Source organism: Schistocerca gregaria, chromosome 3 (genome assembly GCF_023897955.1).
Source record: "Schistocerca gregaria isolate iqSchGreg1 chromosome 3, iqSchGreg1.2, whole genome shotgun sequence".
In the NCBI taxonomy this organism is placed as follows: domain Eukaryota; kingdom Metazoa; phylum Arthropoda; class Insecta; order Orthoptera; family Acrididae; genus Schistocerca; species Schistocerca gregaria.
Window position 1 is genome coordinate 558,992,840 of NC_064922.1, and position 22,205 is coordinate 559,015,044.

Consider the following 22,205-nt stretch of genomic DNA (forward strand, 5'->3'; position numbering starts at 1 on the left):
CTAAATAGACAATACATAATAATTCTGTCGATTTACTGTTGCAAGTTTGTGGCCTTTCTTCTGTACCTTTTTCCAATAACTTCATACAGCTGAAACATATGCTGTTCGTTTTATTTCTAATGCTATCACGGCCAGGAAACAAAAGATCTTCATGTAAGATAACTTTAATCAGGATACGGAGAAGTGGTAACTGTTAGGGTAACAATTTCGATTTGTTTTGACTGTGGCTACCACACTCCCTTAAACATTTTTATTATCATTTGCACAACCGCTACACCTACATCTCTTCCAATATCAAAGGGTGTCTTAGACAATCAATGGCTGGTGAAAACATGTTTGATAATTCTGTGCCCAAATATGTTAAATTTTACAGTCACTCCAAGTCTTCAAACTATAAGCATAGTAATGCCCCGCCAGTGATCGCACTGCACTATTTTCTACGACACAGATGACCTACTTGGGAGTAATGAAACAGTTTTGGATGCGAAGAGACGAGGGTAACATTTTTAAACCTTCTTCTTGGACAATTTCTCCCTCAGTTTGCCAACATCCACTAATGAAACAAAGTCTCTCTCTTTACTCAAAATATTGAAAATATAAGAATAAACTTCACATCCGCAAAAATCTAAATAGCTGATTTACATACCCCATTCAAAGAAATCAACTGAAAACATCAAACAATTACAAAGGAAATTTACAATAAACTAGTCAATGTGGAAGTTATTTTGCATTATACATTAATAATATAGCACAAGTATTACTGATAGATTTAAACTGTTACACATTAATAATATAGCACAAGTATTACTGATAGATTTAAACTATGTCCAACACCATGTAACCTCAATATCTACATTTCACAGGCCGTTTTATAACAGTGCTACCTGGGCATGCCACAGAGGTTGACCTGAACCTCAACCTTCCTAGTTCCACAGAGCTCAATCACAAAGATGAAGTGTAGCAGTCCTGAGGACACCATCTGGAGTTTAGAAGATACACAGAGGAATACATGTGGGAAATTTGGTCTGTCCACAAGACATGCTAACAAAAAATCAGTTGGCTGCACACTGTCGGAATGTTCATATCCAGGTTTAAGCCTAGTCTGGCTCACAGTTTTAGCTTGTGACACCTACAAGCTTCACATTCTGCTGAAAGGGGCAGAAAAAGTTCCGTGATCTTAATCAGTCAGAAAAACCAGAACATATCTATTACATATGGAACTGACACAAAGACATATAAATGAAGCAGAGAACATTTTGAATGGAAGTAACAAAGCAGATGAAATTAGGTTCTCAGGTTCTCTTGACACCACAGATGATTTCTTGTGTGTTGGACTGGGTCAAAGTATCTACTGGGCACTTTATGTTAGTGGCATATTCTACTGTTATTAGGACTTTGATGTACATGTAACGAGTTAATTGCTCTATGTTATACCTGTTGCCTCCCATTCTATTGGCATATGGACAATGGCAACATCAATAACCTACCTTAATTTTCTTCTTTCTCTGTACGCCATCAATATATGAACAAAATCATAAAAGATCAATGCAGTCAGAACAATTTCAACTTGGCTGGAAAAAAAAAGAGAAAGAATGCAAGATTAATGTAGACTTCAGTGTAAAGAGGGTTCAACCTATTTCATCAGTGCTGTGTCATGAGATGCCAGTGTACCTATACCATGTGCAGTAGGAACTTGCCAGATGACATTCCAATCATTAATCAGTATAAAGCAATTTCATTTCAGCATCTCTAAATGAAAACAAGCAGCATTTCTGAGAAATTTAATAACACATCATCATTGCAGTACTATACCTGGTCTATACAACACCTCACACCTCGCAATGTCATGAATACAATGATGAAGTGGCAAAATTGCTTACTACCTTGAACGGATGTCTTGATAACTATCCCAGAAGAAAGTGGATTGCAAGAACCTGTCTCAACAACTTGGGGTTGGCAGATAATGAAAAAACTGCATGTTAATGTGTTTCCATATGGTCTGAAGGTTATTTAAAATGCACAGAGTAAATATTTTACTATGCTCTACAATAGACAACTTGGGGGTCCCAGAAATATCTTGCAAAGTTTTCCTTAAGCAGCCCATGGCTGGGAAAAAGCTCACCATGTAAGTTGGAGACCATGTCAAATATCTTAGTGATTTGTCACAGACACTGAAACTTAAAGAAATTTTTGACATAGCATTACAGTTTCTCATTACAACTTACTGATGACGAATAAGACTCCGCAAATATGGACTCGACACACCAACTTGCTCTACACTGCCAGCACTTCAAACGGAGTAACTATGTAATTTGAGTTATCCTCATATCTAAAATGAGAACAGTAAGATGCTCAACATCCTCATATGATGTTAATTAGAGAATGAATGCTCGCACACTTAACATATTACTATAAAGCAAAACCACATTTGCTGTAAAGTAACTAACATTTCAGGGGTAGCATATTGATAAATTAGTTGCATATTACACGACATATTTGAGACTAATTTTAATAAACAATGGAAACTCCAGGTATGAATATCAACAATGTAGAAAAAGATAGATTGCTGCTTACCATAAAGATGACACGTCATGCTGCAGACAGGCACACAACTAAAAGACACTTACACGTAAGCTTTTGGCCACAGCCTTCATTAGAAAAAGAGAAACACACACACAAATCATTCACAAAAGGATGCACACCTCATGCACATGTGACCACCAACTCCGGCAGCTCGGTCAGAATGCTTATGTGTGTCTTAATTGCGCCTGTCTGCAACTTAACGTCCATCTTTACACTAATAGCAATCTATCTTTTCCTACACTGTTTGTAGACTAATTTTACTGATGTTTGTAACATTATTATCAAGCTCGTATCAAATTATGCTGGAATCTAGAAACAAAATATCATAAAGGAAAGTCATTTTCTCTATTCAGTTCAGATCCATCTTCACGCTTGGTGAAAGAAAAAGAGGAAAGCATGTTAAACCAGATCATAGTTCAAACTTAACATGATTTCTGTACTATAGTGCAGTATTAAGTGTAAAGTAATCAGTATAATTGATATTTTTTTACATGCATATATAATTTTTAATCAGATCCATTTCAGTGATGTACAAATAACATGTTCCACAGTAGATGTAAAATCATGCAACAATGTGAACAATATTTCCACTAAATGAATACATAAAAATTCTGAATAACTGTGGTCCACTGCAGATTATAACATTTGGACTTTTCCTATGTTCACTACAGAATGCTTAAACAGTACAAAAATAAGATATTGAATTCAGAACTGAAAATAATATACATCAAAATAAAATCAAGCAATAATTAAAAATTTATCTCAGTTGCTGCTCTTTGATAGATTAACCATAAGTTTATAATCTTAGTAGCAACATGTGGTCACTGATTCTTAGAATGGCTATTTACAAAATACTCACACCTGTCACAAAATACAGAACAGGTACCATTACATGAAAGTTCAGTTTTACAAACATATGAACAAGATACAAATCTCAGCATACAAATGTGAAATTACTTAAAATAAAGACATTTGATATAAACTCAATGTCAGTCAATGTTGTAAAATTTAACATCTTCATTTTGGAGAACCAATAACACGTTGCTGCCTTCTGCTACGAGGTGTTTCTGAAACAGAGGTACAAAGAGTAACATTAAGAAAACATAAAGCTGCACGCACTCGAACCCCCACAAACCCATCCCCCCCCCCCCCCCCACACACAAAACCCTTCAGCTGCATTTCCAACAAAATATTTCATATCTCTCACCCTGAAATCAAACTAGTTGTCATAAAGCATTTTAATAACCAACTAAATTGGATGGGCATTGATAATTCTCTGTCACAAAATCTGGCCTCAGCTTTCAAATTTACTTTACAGAGAGTACAATCAGTGTAACAAAAGCCTTGAGACTTACAAGCTGAGTCCGGAAGCATTAATGCATATTGTTGTCTATAATCTCAAAAATTGAAGCACAGCAATAAAAGCAAGAAGGAGCTTCTGTCAACATCAGAGCTTTAATTCTGATTTAATTCAGCTGGCATAAATACAAATAGTATTAAGCAATATATTGACAGTTTATTGTTAATAAAGAATGCAGCTAAAGTTTGTAAGTGTTGCTTCTCTTTTGATGATGTATATATTGACTTTTTCACAACACCCTTCCTTTAAGGGATCCACTGAATGAATAAAAAGTTTGAATTTTTTTAAAACTAAAATTTGGTTTACAAAGGCAACAAACTGCAAGAATATGAAGTCAGATACAGATAGTGACTTTAGGATTATTTAACAAAGTGATGGTGAGAACTAGGAAGTATATAGACTTGATTTCTCAGGTTTTCTGGGTGTGACTCATTAATCGTGTATTTCTGAGTGTTCTGCTGACTTGTTTCCATTGCATGCACAATATTTTTATAAGCGACCTGGCATATTTCTTCAGACTCTGGTTTAAAGAGCTCAAACACTTCCATCTAAGGACAGCCTCAGAGAAGAATTACAACAGCTATGAATAGTGTTCCGAAGGAATGGGTACCTTGACCATCAAATTAAAAGGGTGATGCAATCAAAACCCAAGAATGCCTGGGAATGAGGTAGAGAGATTGAGGAAGAGAAGCAAAAAATAGCTTATCTAGCCTATGCTGGCCCAATATCAGTAAGAGTGACAGTCTGCTATGAAAACACGGTATTCAGCTTGTTTCATTCTGTTCAACTAAGATAAAAAGTATTCTGTTCAATGTTGAAGACTATCTAGGTCTCTGAAAGCTGGTGTGTACTTGACTGCATGCGAATGTGAATTTCTTACATGGTGCAGAAGCAACAATAACCAAGGAGAAATTCAAGGAACATCAAAAACCACGCAGATAGCTGTCACCGACTACTGCCTTGGATATACTCATGAACTGAAATACGATGAGACCAGTACCACATTGCAAATGATAAGATTCTAGGATAGCATAATTAAGGAGTGTATTGAAATAAGTATGTCAGAAAATCTATTAAACAGGGATGGAGGGCTCTCAATTTATTAAAATCTCACTGGGTACCACAAGCTGAGTGTTTCAATTTCACAGAACATCAGTGTGAGCTCTGAAAAACAAAAAGAGCATCAAAGGGCGTAGTGAGCATTGGGAACTGAACTCCACTATAAATAGTGGTGCGAGACTAACATAGTTCACTGTCTCATTGGATTTCAGGCAGTGACTACACACAACAGCAAAACGCTTAGCACCTAAAGAAGACTGCTGGGTCGGTCAACCAAATATTGTGAAAAAATTGAAACCAACTTGACAGAACACCTGGAAGCACACTATTACGCATATAGATTTAACTGAGGCACTGAGAATCACAAGGGTTCAATGCACAGGAACAAATTTTGAGAAACATAGATTAAAGGAACGATTTAGGAGCATTCATGCCTATAGGGGAGTGCTAATTAACAAAGATAACAATAAATAACAGGGAGTGCTGGAAGAGCCATGTGAGCTGGTTTGGAGATATAATTCCTAAAAGCTAACAAATACAGTAAACATCAACAGGTTACTACCTCTTAATTAAGGGGGTCCCCAGCCATGGTGGAGTCTTTGAACAAAGCGGGACTGTGAATGGCACACACGACATCGTCTGGTGGCATGGGAAAACTCACTTCAATGGCGTGCTTGGCAGTAAAGGGGCGCCAAACTGGCTGGGAATAGAATGGTAATAAATCCAGCTTTTACTCCTGGCAAATACTGCAATTCACTGCACTGTTTACAAGGTGTATAGCTTTGCTTACACCACTTGCCGATAGGTGGCGACAAAGGTAAGAAGCGGTAAAAAGAAACAGATCGCAGATGTCAGGCAGTTAGCTTGGACCTTGGTCAACATAACCTCTTTCAAACATTAGTCGACTTGTGTCTGCATCATAAGGTTGTTCTTGATTGAAAATGTCAGTTTACGAGCATAATTCTCATAATTTGCCGGAGGTGTTACTGTTTTGTTTCAATATGAAGAAGACAGCAGCTGAGTCTCATGGAATGCTCTCAAGTACGTATGGTAAGAACACTATTAGTGAAAGAACGTGTCGTGAGTGGTTTCAATGCTTCAGGAACAGTGATTTTAGAGTTGTAGACTAGCACAGTGGTGGAAGAAAGAATGTTTTTGAAGATGCAAAATTGGAGACATTAGTGAGTGAAGACTCGCATGAAAAGAATTGGTGGAAGTGACATCTCAAGTCTATGGGCATAATTCAGAAAGAAGGAACTTGAGTCCCTTGTGAGCTGAAACCAAGAGACATTGGACAGGATTTATGTGTTTGTGAACAGTTGCTTCAGGGGCAAAAAAGGAAGGGATTTCTGCAACACCTTGTGACTGGGGACGAAAAATGGGTTGATTATGATAACCCTAAACGCAAAAAGTCATGGGGATATCCCGACTGTGCTTCCACGTCGATGGACAAGCCGAATAGTCACAGCTCCAAGATCATGCTCTGCATTTGATGGGACCAGCTCAGCATCATGTACTATGAGGTGTTAAAACCAAGTGAAACAATCACAAGTGCTCATTATCGAATGCAATTAATGTGTTTGAACAGAGCATTAAAAGACGAACGGCTGCAATACGGCGAGAGGCACGATAAAGTGATTTTGCAGCACGACAACGCTTGACCCCACGTTGCAAAAGAGACCAAAACATATTTGGAAATGTTAAAATGGGAAGTCCTACCCCACCCACCATATTTTCCAGACATTGCTCCCTCTGACTATCACCTGTTTAAGTCAATGGCACATGGCCTGGCTAACCAACACTTCCGATCTCATGAAGAAGTCACAAATAGGATCGATTCATGGATCTGCTTCAAACGATGAACAATTTTTTCGATGCAGGATTATTTCTGCCCGAAAGATGGCAGAAAGTAGTGGCCAGCAATGGTAAACACTTTGAATGATACATGTGTAACCAATGTGTTTCATTAAATCTTCAAATTCTGCGGAAAAAACAGCAGAAGCAAAGTTGTACACCTTGTAGATCGCATTATGCACAGCATTCCAGGTGCTGATATGCAGAGGACATATCAGGTGTCCAGAAACAGGTTTTGTAGAGAGCAGTGGCCAATGGGAACACCTCGAGGGAACGTGGTTCAGGATGGTGGTGCAGAAGATGAGGTACATTCCTCTCATTAACCGAACTGCGACAAAAAACTGACATTCGACACGGATGTAAAATCCTGCTATCCATGCCTACTTCGCCAAAGAGTGGCAGACGATGATGTGAGCCACATGGTGTTGAGGAGGCGAGCGGCCGAGAGCACAGCCGGGAGGTGTTGCCTCATTGAAGCGGAAGAAGAGACTGCTTAAGCGATGGTTTGTCAAGGGTGGCATTCAGAAAGCAAGGTAGTGTAAGCTCTATGTCTGGGGGAAGTGACCAGCTATGGAGCTGGGGGCCGATGGTACCTTGGCTGGCGGACACTTCACTGATTGCTAGTTTCCAATCGGCACAGCTCGTCATCTGCTGCTACAGGTGGAGACGAATGGAAGGAGCTGCCACAAGATGTTCATGAAAATCAATTTTAGAGACAAACCAAACGTCTGAACTGTTTTTTAAACAAGTACCAATATCCTATACTTCCTATGGAAAAATAGTGTACCCACTTTATATTATGAAAAATTAATTAATATTTCTGAATATATTTATTAGTAGTTTTAATTCACAGAATTTTCACATGTGGGCTTGTTATAATAGTCTTTTGAACTTGTAAAGTTTGTAATTAATGTGAAACCAAAATCAGAACATAATGAACAGATACTAAATGCAAACACACACAACTATTACATATTCCAACACTTTGTGCTTCTCGTTATCATCATTTTTATTAAGCACTTTCTATGGCTTGAGATTCAGATAAAACTGCCAATGCACCTGTGATTATAAAGCTTTACATACATGATGTAGACACTAATTTATGTTGTCAATCCTAGGTAGCAAATGAGCAGTGCAGAGCAACAAAAATTTCCTTTGTGCTTGGGGCCCATATGGAAATGAATGTCAGAAAAATCAGAACGACAGCTTTTTGTGAATGTTTATACAAACTGTGTGGCACTAGATAAACAAGTAAATCTAGTTCACCACAAGATCAACAGGTGTCAGAATGAAGCATACATGCATGTTACAGTCTTTACATATTTATCTAGTAGTACATATCATCAATGATTCACAATGAACTTATGTTATTCCCCTCTATTTCTTTCTTCTTTTTTTTGTGTTCTGAAATTCAGAAACCTATTAGTCACCATTACTTTTAATGTGAATTCACCACTGAGCACTTCATTTTTAGAGAAGGCTGGTCATGTGTAATGTTCAAGATCAAATCCAGAAACAATGACCTTAAAGATTTTGCTGACCACCAGCAAAAGTATGGTGAACACTCTGCGTATTGTAGAGTGTTCAGACACGGTTACCACAAGAGGAAAGTAAATACGTAAACTTAGTACTTGGCCTATGTTTACTGTGATCACAATCATTCCAAGCAATGACAAAACTTTAGGATCACACAATTGACCATCGCATTCAACAGAGACAAGTACTATCACTACCTCTCTTGTGCAGCAGCCCTGTCAGGACAGTAAGCGGTACACAGCGTGCCATGTCTGCTCATCGTATTTCTGCTGGTCGGCACAATATTTGCTATATTCATTTTTGGATTTGTTCTTTAATACCACACATGACAACCAAACCATTTATGTCATGACTTTAGCACAACTCACTGAGGACTTATTAAAGACTGTTGGCAGTCTGAGATGCTTTTTTTTGTCATTGTTCTATAGGTTTAGCCTAATTTCTTGTTATGTTTCAGTGCATGCAACATGGAGATGTTCTAAGAATTCAACCAGTCATAACACACTACAGGGTGGTTATAATTAAAGTTTCACTTCCTGTGCATGGAGTTAATAATACAGCAGAGAAATTAATAAAATGAAACAGGAAGGAAAACAGAAGACAGAATATTTAAAGTTCTAAAACAAAGTATACAGAGAACACAAGACTGCTTCATACTTGACATCAAGGCTTCCTACCCACCTCACCGTCTGAAATTAAGAAAATAATAAATTCACTGAAGAATAAAAACTCACATGGAACTGATGGTATCTCCAATAGAATACTAAAATCTTGTCCACACCTGATAAGTCGAGTTCTTAGCCACATACGTAATAGCTCATTGAATCAGGGAATATTTCCTGACAGATTGAAATATGCCATAGTTAAACCCTTGTATAAAAAAGGTGACAAGACAGACGTCAACAATTATCGTCCTATTTCACTTCCGACATCCTTCTCAAAAGTGTTTGAAACAGTAATGTACTCAAGAGTAACTTTACACATTAGTGGGAATAACGTTTTAACAAAATGTCAGTTCGGTTTACAGAAAGGTGTTTCAACAGATAGTGCTATACACGCTTTCACTGATCAAATTTTAAATGCGCTGGATAGTAGAACATCACCAATTGGGATTTTCTGTGATTGTGTGGATCATGAAATCCTCTTAGATAAGCTAAAGTACTATGGAATTAATGGTTCAGTACATAGATGGTTCACTTCATATTTAACTGGTAGAATGCAGAAGGTTGAAACAGTAAACCCACATAGTACGCAAAGGGCATCAGATTATTCAAACTGGGGATGTATCAAGAATGGGGTACCACAGGGTTCTGTCTTGGGGCCTTTACTGTTTTTAATATATGTTAATGACTTGCCTAATTATATTCATGAAGATACAAACTTGGTTCTCTTTGCAGATGACAAGTACTGTAATCAAGCCTAAAAAGCAAGAATCAGCTGAGGAAAATGCAAATAATATTTTTCAAAGAGTTATTAGGTGGTTTTCCGCAAATGGACTTTCACTGAACTTTGAAAAAACACTGTACATACAGTTCAGTACAGGGAAAGGCATAACACCGGAAATAAATATAGAGTGTGGGGGAAAATCTTTAGCTAAAGCAGATTGTTCAAAATTTCTGGGTGTCTGTATTGATCAGAATTTAAACTGGAAGACACACATTGACAATCTACTGAAACGATTGAGCTCAGCTACCTATGCTATTAGTGTCATTGCAAATTTTGGAGACAAGCACATCAGTAAGTTAGCTTACCATGCATATTTTCATTCGTTGCTTTCTTACGGAATCATCTTTTGGGGCAATTCATCACTAAGAAAGAAGGTATTTATTGCACAAAAACATGTTATCAGAATAATGTCTGGGGCTCATCCAAGATCATCTTGTAGACAATTATTTAAAGAATTAGGGATATTGCCAGTAGCTTCACAATATATATACAGCCTAATGAAATTTGTTGTTAGTAACCCAGATCACTTCAGAATTAATAGCACAGTCCACAGCTACAATACTAGGAGACAGGGTGACCTTCACTACTGTTCATTGAATTTGACATTGGCACAAAAGGGGGTGAATTATACTGCCACAAAGATTTTTGGTCAATTGCCAAACAATATCAAAAGTCTGACAGACAACCAACCGGCATTCAAAAGTAAGTTGAGGGAATTCCTGAATGACAACTACTCCTACTCCATAGATGAATTTTTAGACATAGGCCAAAGAAATACAGTAAGCATTAACAATTGTACCGTATATAAGACTAACAATGATTATTTGGGATAAATGAATCTTGTGTACTTTGACACATTCCACATCATTACGAAAAAATCGTGTTCGTGATCCATGGAACAAGTAATATAACTAACTAACTGAACTCCTAAGAAAGCGGGAAGGAAGAAAGACTATTGTCCCGTTTACATTGAGATCATTGCAAATTGAGCATAAAACTGGATTGGGAAAAGGTGGCAAAAGGACTAAACCATAACTCATCCGAAAAGAACTAGCCTCGGGGCAACCATCAAAACCTTCAATCTAGACCCTTGGTGGGGACTAGAATTTTGCTCAAGAACCCAGTACTTTAACCACAGTGCCTCCCCCCCCCCCCCCCCCCCTCTCTCCAAAAATGCAGAGTAATACATTCGGGATGCATATAGAAAATCTAGAGAAGGGAACATAACCCTGGAGGGGGAGATGCCCATGACATGGTGACCAAAACTGTATCAAAACAATGCAAGTATAATTAAAATTTATAGGCAGGTGTTAGTCTACTTTTTTTCAGTTATTTGCTAAGCTTAGGCCAGATGATAATTTCAGCCACCTCTAAATGCCATGCCAGCGTCCTTGACTGGGAAGGTATGGACTTCGCTGATATACAGTATTATAATTCCTTTAGAAAAGAAAATGTATTATTAATAAGAAAATACTTACCTTTAAGAATGCCTTTCTATAGGCAGTCTGGCGACAATGACCATTTTCTCCATTATTCATTTTAATTATATTTTCAGTTGTGCTATTTTGAATACTTTGATTCAAGTATCGTATTAGCAGGCTACTGATTTCAATCTTTAACGAATTCTTGAAACCTCAGATAATGTAACACAGCATCAAACAGATTATTTGGCTTTTAGTGAAGAGATAAGCTTGTAATCTTATAACATCTTTGGTTGACAAGTTTTGTGCATTCAGAGCTCCCATAAAGATAGATGGTTAACTGTGTAATAACATTGATTAAGGCAATATTATATCATAAATAAGTAAATTAATACTTATTGTAAACTATCAATTGAAGGGTTCACTTCTGTTTGCATATTTTTTGAAGAAAGAAAACATCTTAGTCATAAATTTTGGCCTAGATTTTGTTTACATTATTGTGATTAAGTTATGTGATTATTTCAACAAAGTACAGTTTGTGTTGGTAGTAGATTATTACACGCTATCCATTTCATTCTCTAGCAAGCAGCCAAAGTGAAAAGTTTGGTAATAAGTGAATAATTCATATATTGTAAACTCAATTTTTTGTTTACTTTTGTTTCATCACATAAACAATACTCATTCAATTGTTTCTACTTCTCCAGAAGTTCTGAATTAGTGCCCAAACTTTAGGCCTAAACTTTCTATGAAATTTAATGTATTTATTGAGTAGTGTAGGAATTTTTCTTGTCTAATTTAGATTATAGCTAAAATTTGTTTGCCACGAGTGAGAAGTGTATGACTTGCCATTGGATTGTTAGTTACAGGTGTTGTGCGAGGTTTCGTTACAGTTTCTTATACGTGGGTGACTGTAGTGGCATGGGAATTGGGGAAATAAACAATCAGTTGTGTAAGGTTTGCTGTAGAGATAGGAAGATAGTGGAAAATGAGAAGGTTGCTACCCTGCAGGTGGAACTAGATAAAGCAAAACAGGATCTGGAAATGTTAAGGGGAGAGAAGGGAAAGGAGATGTGGGAGTGACAATAGTTTATCAGACATTTTTGTTATCAATGTGGAAAACAGGTTTGATCTGTTGCCACAGTTGGAAACTGATGAGCCACAAGTATATGTAGCAGTAGACAGGACACAACAAACTCCCAAGAAGTGTTTGAGAAGTAAGAGGCCAGAAATATTTGTGAAGAAGAAAATTTTCTTGTTAAGCAGTTCACGTGCTAGAGATGTTGGCCAACTGTTGACGAATGATCCAAGTCACAAGTTTTTTGAAATCTAGTGGGAGTCCAGGTCAGGTGATGGAGTATGTAGGTTCACTTCACAAAGATATCACAAAAGGGAGACACCAGGGTAAAGTGGGTGGAGCTGGCAATAGCGTAGACAGGGTCTTAAGTATTCAATTGGGGGTGACAGGTAAAGATAGCTTCAGTATAAAGATATACTGGTGTGGGGCTTGTATCTGTTGTAAGGTGCCATGGCCGACCTCATTTAAACTCTTCTGTTAGGAGAGTTAATTTGCTGTATTTACTTGATTCTAAGCCGCACTTTTTTTACGGTTTTTGTAAGCCGAAAAACCACCTGCGGCTTAGAATCGAGTGCAAAGCAAGCAGAAGTTCTGAAAAATGTTGGTGGATGCCGCCACAACTAACTTTTGCCGCCTAATATATGTAGCGCTACACAGGCATGCTTTGTAGGCATTTTGCCATGTATTGTTTCGTGTTTGCTACTATCTCATTTAAATCTTGTGTGAGTAATAAACTACGAAACTATTTTTTTTTTTTTTAATTGTAAGCGGCGGTAGCGCGCACAAAAGCAAGCCATGCCGTGAGCGGCGACAGGCCGTAAACACGCACTATCAGAATGCGACAAACAATGTATGATAAAGTACAGTAAGGCATTTTCGGCTTAGAGTGACATAAACACCTATAACAAAGAGAATGGCACTTATCAGATCAAAGAAAAATAAGCAATCAATTCAAACCAGATGAAGCATGTGGATAAGGAAGGGTACCCGTATAAATACGGACGGAGCACCTGACGCATAGCAATGACTACCTGGTAAAGCCTAACTGCTAAGCTTACGACTCGAACCGAACTACTGCAGCTGTATCGTCATTCATTTGACCTGAATTGTGTCACATATTACGATGGACCAACTTTGTTTCGATTTGGAGATGCGGCCTAAAACATTTCTGTCCCCTTGAATTTCGAGTCTGAAATTTCAGGTGCTGCTTAAATTCGGGAAATTTTTTTCCCCCTTGATTTCGAGTCTCATTTTTCAGGTGTGGCTTAGATTCGAGTAAATATGGTAGGAGTGGAACGGCTGTTTGGATCAGGTATGAGGATTTATACCGGTGTGGTTCCTCTTGGCTTTCAGTAGGTGGGACTATACTAGGCATGCCCTTCACCTCAACAGGAAAGGGGTGGGAAAACTGCCTAGGCTAATATTAAATATCGTAGGTATGGGGGGGGGGGGGGGGGGGGGCATGGGAGGGGCACTCTCACAAGTGGTAAAGTACCAGAATTACAAACAACAGAACGGAATTTTTTTAGGTTAGCGAGGGCAGAAACAAGAAATGTTTTGAGGCAGGCTGAAAATGACATTCATACTGATGAAACAGGCAACCAGAAAGCAAATTTTAACATACACCATTCATGCAAACAAGCCCTAAGTTGAAAATGGAAGTATTCAAAAATAGAGAGAGAAATTCAGTTCGTACAGTTGTAATTCAGCTAGCACACAATACCAGTTATCCTTACTGCACCACAATACCCGAGGACTAAGTAGTAAGTTTAAAGAGTTGCTTATTTATGTTGAAGATATTGATACAATCTGCTTCTCAGATCATCATGTGACTGCTGGTAAAGACACGTTAAATGTTACAGGATTCAAGTTAGCTTTTTATTTTTACAGAGAAAATATGGAGAATCCGAGTTGCCACATTTGACAGAATCTGTTTTAGCTTCAAGCATAATGATATTATAAATTTTACTCAGAGCAGCACTTAGAAGTTTGTGCAACAAAAGTATTATGAAATAAATTGCCTTTAGCAGTAGTAAGTATATACAGAGCAGCTTCAGGGAACTTTAACCTCTTCATAAAACATCTGGAAGTTCTGTTGTCCCATCTCACAGTAAAAAACCGGAAACAGTGTTTGCTCGAAATTTTAATGTGGATTTATTGAAAGCTCTGTAAGTGAACAATTATTGCAATCAGTAACACTGCAATTCAATTCAATGCCTTCTGTGAACTTTGCAACTAAGGTATGCAAGTGCTCTGAGCCAACTATTGATAATATCTTTGTAGACAAAACTAGGGAAAAAAAGTCATATCACAAAACCAATAGTAAATGATCATGACTTTCAGCATCTTGTGTTAAATGTTGAATCTTATAGGATTAAAAAATCTATTAAAGCTGAGTGTAGGAGGGTAATAAATCAGTCAAAAACAGAGTTTTCGGAGATTGCTCAAAAACATGAACTGGATAGATGTTTACAATACCTCCGACTCAAATGGAAAATACAAAGCATTCATTAATAAATTTACTTCCTCTTTTGAAACTTGTTTCCCCCTAAAGATAACTAAAATCAAACAGAAGCCTAAAAATAAACGATGGCTCACACAAAAAAGATGTGGGACAAAAAGGAGCCTGCACCTACTATCTAGGAAAAGGTCTGATGCTAGCACTATAATGCATCACAAAGAACACTGCAAAATATCTAAGCAAATAATCTATAAATCTAAACAGCTTCACCAAGAGGAAAAGGTAATTACATCAGACAATAAAATAAAAACTATATGGGATATGAAGAAAACAAAGAAAGGTGGAGCCAAAACAGAAGAGGAACAGATAGCTCTAAAAATAAATGAGATATTCATAACTAGGGTATGTACTGTTGCCACCCTCATTGACAAGTACTTCGTTTCTATTACTGGCAGCTTGGGATTATCACGTTCAGTAACAAGACCAGCCTTTACAAATATCTTCAGTAACATGGAAATGACACTCACATCGCCTAAACAAGTAGTAGTATCATAAAATTCTTAAACTCAAAGTATTGTAGTGGTTACGACAACGTATCAATGAAGCTAATCAAAGAGTGCTCATGCGAGTTGAATTCTTTCTTATGTTATTTGTGTAATCAATATCTTATGAGTGGAACATTTCCAGAGTGGCTAAAATACACTGAAGTTAAGCCACTTTACAGGAGGATGATACAGAGATATTGGTAAACAATTAAACAGTTTCACTTTTGCCGGATTTTTCAAAAATATTTGGAAAGGCCATGTTCAACTTCTTCTTACTATCTAGCTGCAAATAATATACCGTCCAAATCAAAGTTTGTGTTCCTTAAGGGTTCTGATACACAGAAGGCTATTTACATGTATAGTGAGAATGCACTTAATTCATTATATAACAAATTAAGACCTACTGGCATTTTATGTAACTTGTCAGTAGCCTCTGACTGTGTGACATACAGCATTCTCGTAACTATATTAGAATATTATTGTGTCACTGGCGGTGCTACAAAATGGTTCGTCTTACCTAACTAACAGAAAACAAAGGGTACCTGTGCAGTAAGCAATCAGTCATCATCTGATTGGGAATTAATTACACGTGGTGTTCCTCAAGGTTCCATCTTGGGTCCATTGCATTTTCTGGTGTACATTAGTGACCCCTCAATTGTTACAGTGCCAGACACTAAGTTTGTTTTGCTTGTAGATGATAGAAACATTGCAATAAATAGCAAGTCAAATACAGATTTAGAAATGGCTGCTAATAAAATTTTCAATGACAATAAACATTTCAAAGCTGATTCACTGTCATTAAATTTTGCAACAACGCACTACATGCACTTCAGAACCTGTAAGAGATTTCCTTCCAGCAAGTGAATAACATGAAGATATGGCAAACGTTGACAGTGTTAAATTTCTGGGAGTACAACTGCACAATAAATTCAGTTGGGAAGGGCATACTGTATGAATTCTGAAGTGCCTACACAAGTCTGTATTTGCAGTGAGAAAGAACTCGGATGTATGAGACATAAATGTAGAAACTTCGCATACTTTCATTCTATTATGTCATACAGGATCATATTCTGGGGTAATTACTCAAACCGAGCAAAAGTTTTTAGCGTACATAAGCATGTAATAAGACTCGTTTGTAGTGTAAATTTAAGAACAGCATGTATAAATCTGTTCAAGGAACACCGTATTCTGAACACTGCTTTAAACAGAGTTCGAAAGACTTTTTGATAGGAACTTCTACTCTACAGATGTGTATCCTAACAGGGGTCGTTAGACCAGCTTACAAAAATATTCGGTTGTGACAGTATTTGGTCACTATAGTCAAGATTAGGCATTTTTGTATACAATAAATTTATTAAAAGTTGCATTACTACATTAGCACTTCGAGAATGAGATTTTCACTCTGCAGTGGAGTGTGCACTGATATGAAACTTCCTGGCAGATTAAAACTGTGTGCCCCACCGTGACTCGAACTCGGGACCTTTGCCTTTCGCGGGCAAGTGCTCTACCAACTGAGTAACCCAAGCACGACTCACGCCCCGTCCTCACAGCTTTACTTCTGTCAGTATCTCGTCTCCTACCTTCCAAAGTTAACAGAAGCTCTCCTGCGAACCCACAGGCACACAGTTTTAATCTACCAGGAAGTTTCATTAGCAGCTCCACTTTACTGTAATGTATTCCCATGTTTCAACAATCTCCTGACAAATGATCACGGTAGTGAATATTATATTCAAATGTTTTACATTTCTGCATTATATTTTCTAACCTGTTCCACAGCCATGAGAATCATCTCATTTTTGGGTCCGTGGAATGAAAGCTGAATCTAATCTAAAATACTTCAGTCTATCAGACTGCTAAACCATGCAATTCAATGCCTGTCAAACAAAGATTTTAAAAAGCTCAGGACTTGCTTGCTTAGCAGTACAATACCTTTATTTAATATCTTCTTTAGTTTTCCAGTAGCAGAACTGCTGTGCAGAAATGTTGGTGTTTTCCTCAGAAGATCAAACTGTTCGTCTCCCTCAGGGACATCACCCGATTTCTTTGGTGATTTGCTGTATGTCTTACTAGGTGGTGTAATATGTGGTTCTAAAAGTTAAACAAAAATGGTGTACTCAGGTGTTAGTTCATGTACTTGTCACATACATAATGTACAAAATGGTTAATATTTTTCAATGATGGATGGCTATGGACCAAACTTACACATCACATGCTGTACTATGAAAGTAGGTTTAACTGAGTTTCCCTCCACTATTCAGAGGTAAAGACAGGGAACTTAGGACTCATTACATTCAGTCTCAAATTTGTCAGTCAAAGAATACACTTTCAAAGAGAGTAAGACAAACAGTCTCATGTGTTATATTTCTTACAACTTAGCTAATCTACAAAATATGGGATAAGGAAACTTCAAATTTATTAGAGATGAAACAGCATTCCAATCTTAGTGGATTTTAAGAAAGTAAGAAACTGTCTACCAAATATAATGAGAGGTATAAGTGACTCAGAATCTCTAATATCTCCCTTGAAGCTATTTTACATGTACCACAATAAAAATTAAGCAAAAATGTTTGCTATAGTGTAGTTGGCAACTGTCACATGGCTGAAAGCAAATGCTTCAAAATTACTAAAACGTCCCTCTGTTGTGTATAAGGCTCCTGAAGCAGTAAATAAAATTCAGCGAACAGTAATCCAGTAGTTGACAAGTAATTTATTTCTCACGAAAAACTCATATGCACGATGACACAATCTTGTGGCCAATAATGCCATCTAATCATTTCATTTCAGTTCAACCAGTTACAACTATGACAAAGCAATTCGCAAATTGGATGACATTTTTCATGAAAATAAACGAATAGGGGGAAAAACATTAACAATATGTAAGGTGGTTAGTGTTTTGAGTGAAAAAGACATACTTTAGGTTACTGTTTATATACAAAGCTGGCCATTGCAATTGCAGCACAGAACTAATGCTTAGTTATGCAAATTATTAGCATTTCATCCCAAAGACACAAAGCAGGTGGTAATAGTAAAGCCACCTACATTCTGTGTATAAAGAAAGATTACACAGTGGGTTTGTCATCCAAAAATTGGGTTTGAATGAAGAGTTTACAAGTGAAGAAAACTATTGTCAGAACACACAGGATGTGTACTGCAATGAAAGTGTTTTTTCCCCTGACTGGCAGTGGATCTTAATTGACTGAGTAAAAGAATTAAAAGTTGGCAATAACTGTAGATGTAGGAAAAAAAGGTTGTTTACTGCGGCTATAGGATTAGCACCTAAGTTGTCGTTCATGCAATCTCACATGCATGCGGCCCCTCCCCCCTCGCTGTTCATCTCCTCCTTCCCTTCCTCCTCCCCTCTCTCACAGACCATGAGACAAGTTTATTGTTACAATCAATGAAAACTTGATTGGGAACTGAAGTTTCTTATAAAATATGGGGAAATTAGTAGAGATAATTGGTTAGTGATTTCTCCTGCAGCTGAATCTGTGAGGATAGTAGTTTCAATGACAATATTCTGCATAGTTAAATCTGCCAATATTTAGGATTATGAAGTTTTGCTCGATACAAATTCTGCAGTAGTATTCAATAACATGACAGTAAGCCATACACAGAACTTTTGTATCATCTGTCAGAACTGACATTCATGAAGAAAATGGAACAGCATACAGTTGTGAACACACTTTTAGTTTAAAATTGTATATATAAAGAGGAAGTAGCAGCCCCGGCAGTCAGTGAACTCTTAACAATGATGGTGGAGATGGTCATCAAAAGCTCAAGGATTTTATTCGAATTGAAGCGTCTTGAAAACCTAGAATGTTTTATTCACGTTTGCCATCGCGAAAGACTCTGACGATACATCCATCTGACTGATTATTTATAGAGCCTCATGTAAAACTCAGAAGTTAGTCAAGAACTTCAAGAGTTTTTTTATATTGGAGATGCTGACTCACAGATAGGCTCAATAAAAAGACTGTCACAAATAATGCTTTCAGCCATTAAGGTCTTTGTCAGCAATAGACCACACACACACACACACACACACACACACACACACACACACACACACACACAAGTGCGCGCATATATGCGCACCACACTGTGAGTAGCAGCAACACTGGTGCATGATGGGAGTGGTTACTGGGTAGTGGTAAGGAGGAGGCTGGGGCAGGGAGGGGGAGAGAGAGTATGGTGGGGTGGCGGACAGTGAAGTATTGCTGGTTAGACGGTGGGCAGGGGAGAGCTATGGGGGTAGTAGAAAAGGAAAGAAGTAAAAAGACTGGACGTGATGGCAGAATGATAACTGTGTAATGCAAATAACAACTGGGAAGAGGTTGGATAGATGAGGACACTAACTAACAAAATTTGAGGCCAGGAAGGTTAGGGGGACGTAGGACATATTGCGGGGAAAGTTCCCACCTGCACGATTCAGGAAAGCTGGTGTTGGTGGGAAGGGTGCATATGGTACAGGCTGTGAAGCAGTCATTGAACTGAAGGACGCCATATTTGGCAGTGTGTTCGGCAACAGGATGGTCCAATTGTTTCTTGGCCACAGTTTGTCGATGGCGATTCATACGGTCAGACAGCTTGTTGTTTGTCAATGCCCACAAAGAATGAAGTACAGTGGTTGCAGCTTAGCTTCTAGATGACATACTGGCTTTGCAGGTAGCCCTGCCTATGACGGGATAGATGATGTTAGTGACCGAACTGGAGTAGGTAGTGGTGGGAGGATGTATGGGACAGGTCCTTCATCTAGGTCTACTGCAGGGGTGTGACTGTGAAGTAAGGGTTTGGGAGCAAGGGTTGTGTAAGGATGGATGAGTATATTGTATAGGTTTGGTGGACTATGGAATACCAACATGGGAGGGGTGGGAAAGATAGTGGGCAGGACATTTCTCATTTCCAGGCACGACGAGAGGTAGCTGAAACCCTGGCGGAGAATGTAATTCAGTTGCTCCAGTCCTGGATAGTACTGAGTTACAAGGGGAATGCTTCTCTGTGGCTGGCGTGTGGGGCTTTGGGAGGTGGTGGGAGATACTATCAACCACTTACCTCATGGCTCATATCCATGTAATAGAAGTAGATGCAAGACCTATGCCATACATCCTACTAGCACCACCTACTCCAGTCTGGTCACTATCATCATCTATCCCATCATAGGCAAAGCTACCTGTGAAACAAGTCAAGTCATGTGATTTACAAGCTAAGCTGCAACCACTGTGCTGTATTCTATGTGGGCATGACAACCAACAAAGCTGTCTGCCCACATGAATGGCCATTGACAAACTGTGGCAAATAAACAAGTGGACCATCCTGTTGCTGAACACACTGCCATACCTGACATCATTTATTCAATGACTGCTTCACAGCCTGTGGCATATGGATCCTTCCCAACAACACCAGCTTTCCTGAATTGTGCAGGCAGGAAATTTCAATGTAATACATCCTATGTCCCCGTAACCCTCCCGCCCTCAACTTTCGTTAGTCAATGTCCTCACCCATATGGCCTCTTCCCTGTTGTCATTCCCATTACATAGCCGTCATTCCATCATCACGTCCAGTCTTTTTACTTCTCTTCTTTTCCTCTATCCCTGCCCCCACCTCTCCCCTGCCTACCGTCCAACCAGCAGCACTTCACTGTCCCTCCCCCTCACCGCCTCAGCTTCCTCCTTACCACTACTCAGTCACCACTTTCATCATGCACTGGTGCTGCTGCTCGCAATGTGGTTTCAACCGCCTGAGACTGCAGTTGCATGTGCGAGATCCATTTTTGATGAAAGCCTTACGGACTGAAAGCTTTATTTGTGACAATCTTTTTGTTGTACCTACCTGCAACTCATCACCTCTGCTATATGGAGAGTAGCAACTTTTCTTCTGTTACATTCCATCCTGTATTTTCCAGGGACTGATTTTTGCCCGACAGCTTTTCTTCAATCCTAACCCAGTGCTGTTTTCCTTTGTTACTATTTTCTTATGCATCACTATACTCAATATCCATCCTCCTTTCTCTTCTTTCCTCTCTTTCTCTTGTTAGATTAGATGAGATTAGATTAATACTTGTACCATAGATCATGAATACGACACTTCGTAATGATGTGGAATGTGTCAGTTTAATGAAAGATGTCTGTACAAGATATTACATTACACAAAATATTGCACGACACTAATGCTTAAGTTAGTTTTTTTCCCTCCCTTAATTTATATCTCAAAATTCAGCCAATGAGTAGAAGGAGTTGTCATCTGGAAATTCTTTTAATTTATTTTTAAATGTTGGTTGACTATCTGTCAGGCTTTTGATGCTTTTTGGTAGGTGACCAAAGACTTTTGTGGCAGCATAATTTACCCCCTTCTGTGCCAAAGTCAGATTTAACCCTGCATAGTGAAGATCATCCTTTCTCCTGGTGTTATAGCTATGCACACTGCTATTTTTTGAACTGGGCTGGATTATTAACAACAAATTTCATAAGTGAATATATATACTGTGAGGTTTCTGTGAGGATCCCTAGATCCTTAAATAGATGTCTGCAGGATGACCGTGGGTGGGCTCCAGCAATTATTCTGATTACACGTTTTTGAGCAATGAATACTTTTCTACTCAACGATGAATTACCCCAGAATATGATACCATATGAAAGCAGTGAATGAAAGTAGACATAGTAAGCTAATTTACTGAGATTCTTATCACCAAAATTTGCAATAACCCTAATAGCATATGTAGCCGAACTCAGACGTTTCAGCAGACCATCAATGTGTTGCTTCCAGTTTAACCTCTCATCGATGGACACACCTAAAAATTTTGAAAATTCTACCTTAGCTACAGAATTCTGTTCAAAGTCTATATTTATTACTGGAGATGTGCCATTTA

General features: G+C 38.2%; 1 protein-coding gene across 2 annotated transcripts in view; it reads right to left on the bottom strand.

The window, feature by feature from the left end:
* Nucleotides 1-3,040: 3,040 nt before the first annotated feature.
* The window catches only part of LOC126353910 (disks large-associated protein 5-like), a 185,127-nt gene continuing 165,962 nt past the window's right edge, over nucleotides 3,041-22,205 (bottom strand). The window contains exons 10-11 of one of the 2 annotated variants that reach the window (XM_050003140.1): nucleotides 17,270-17,428; nucleotides 3,041-3,650 (exon numbers count right to left, since the gene is read on the bottom strand). In XM_050003140.1, the coding sequence (XP_049859097.1) occupies nucleotides 3,601-3,650; nucleotides 17,270-17,428 (209 nt within the window). In that variant the 3' untranslated portion in view covers nucleotides 3,041-3,600. The remainder of the gene's footprint in view (nucleotides 3,651-17,269; nucleotides 17,429-22,205) is intronic. The other variant, XM_050003142.1, reaches the window with a different exon arrangement.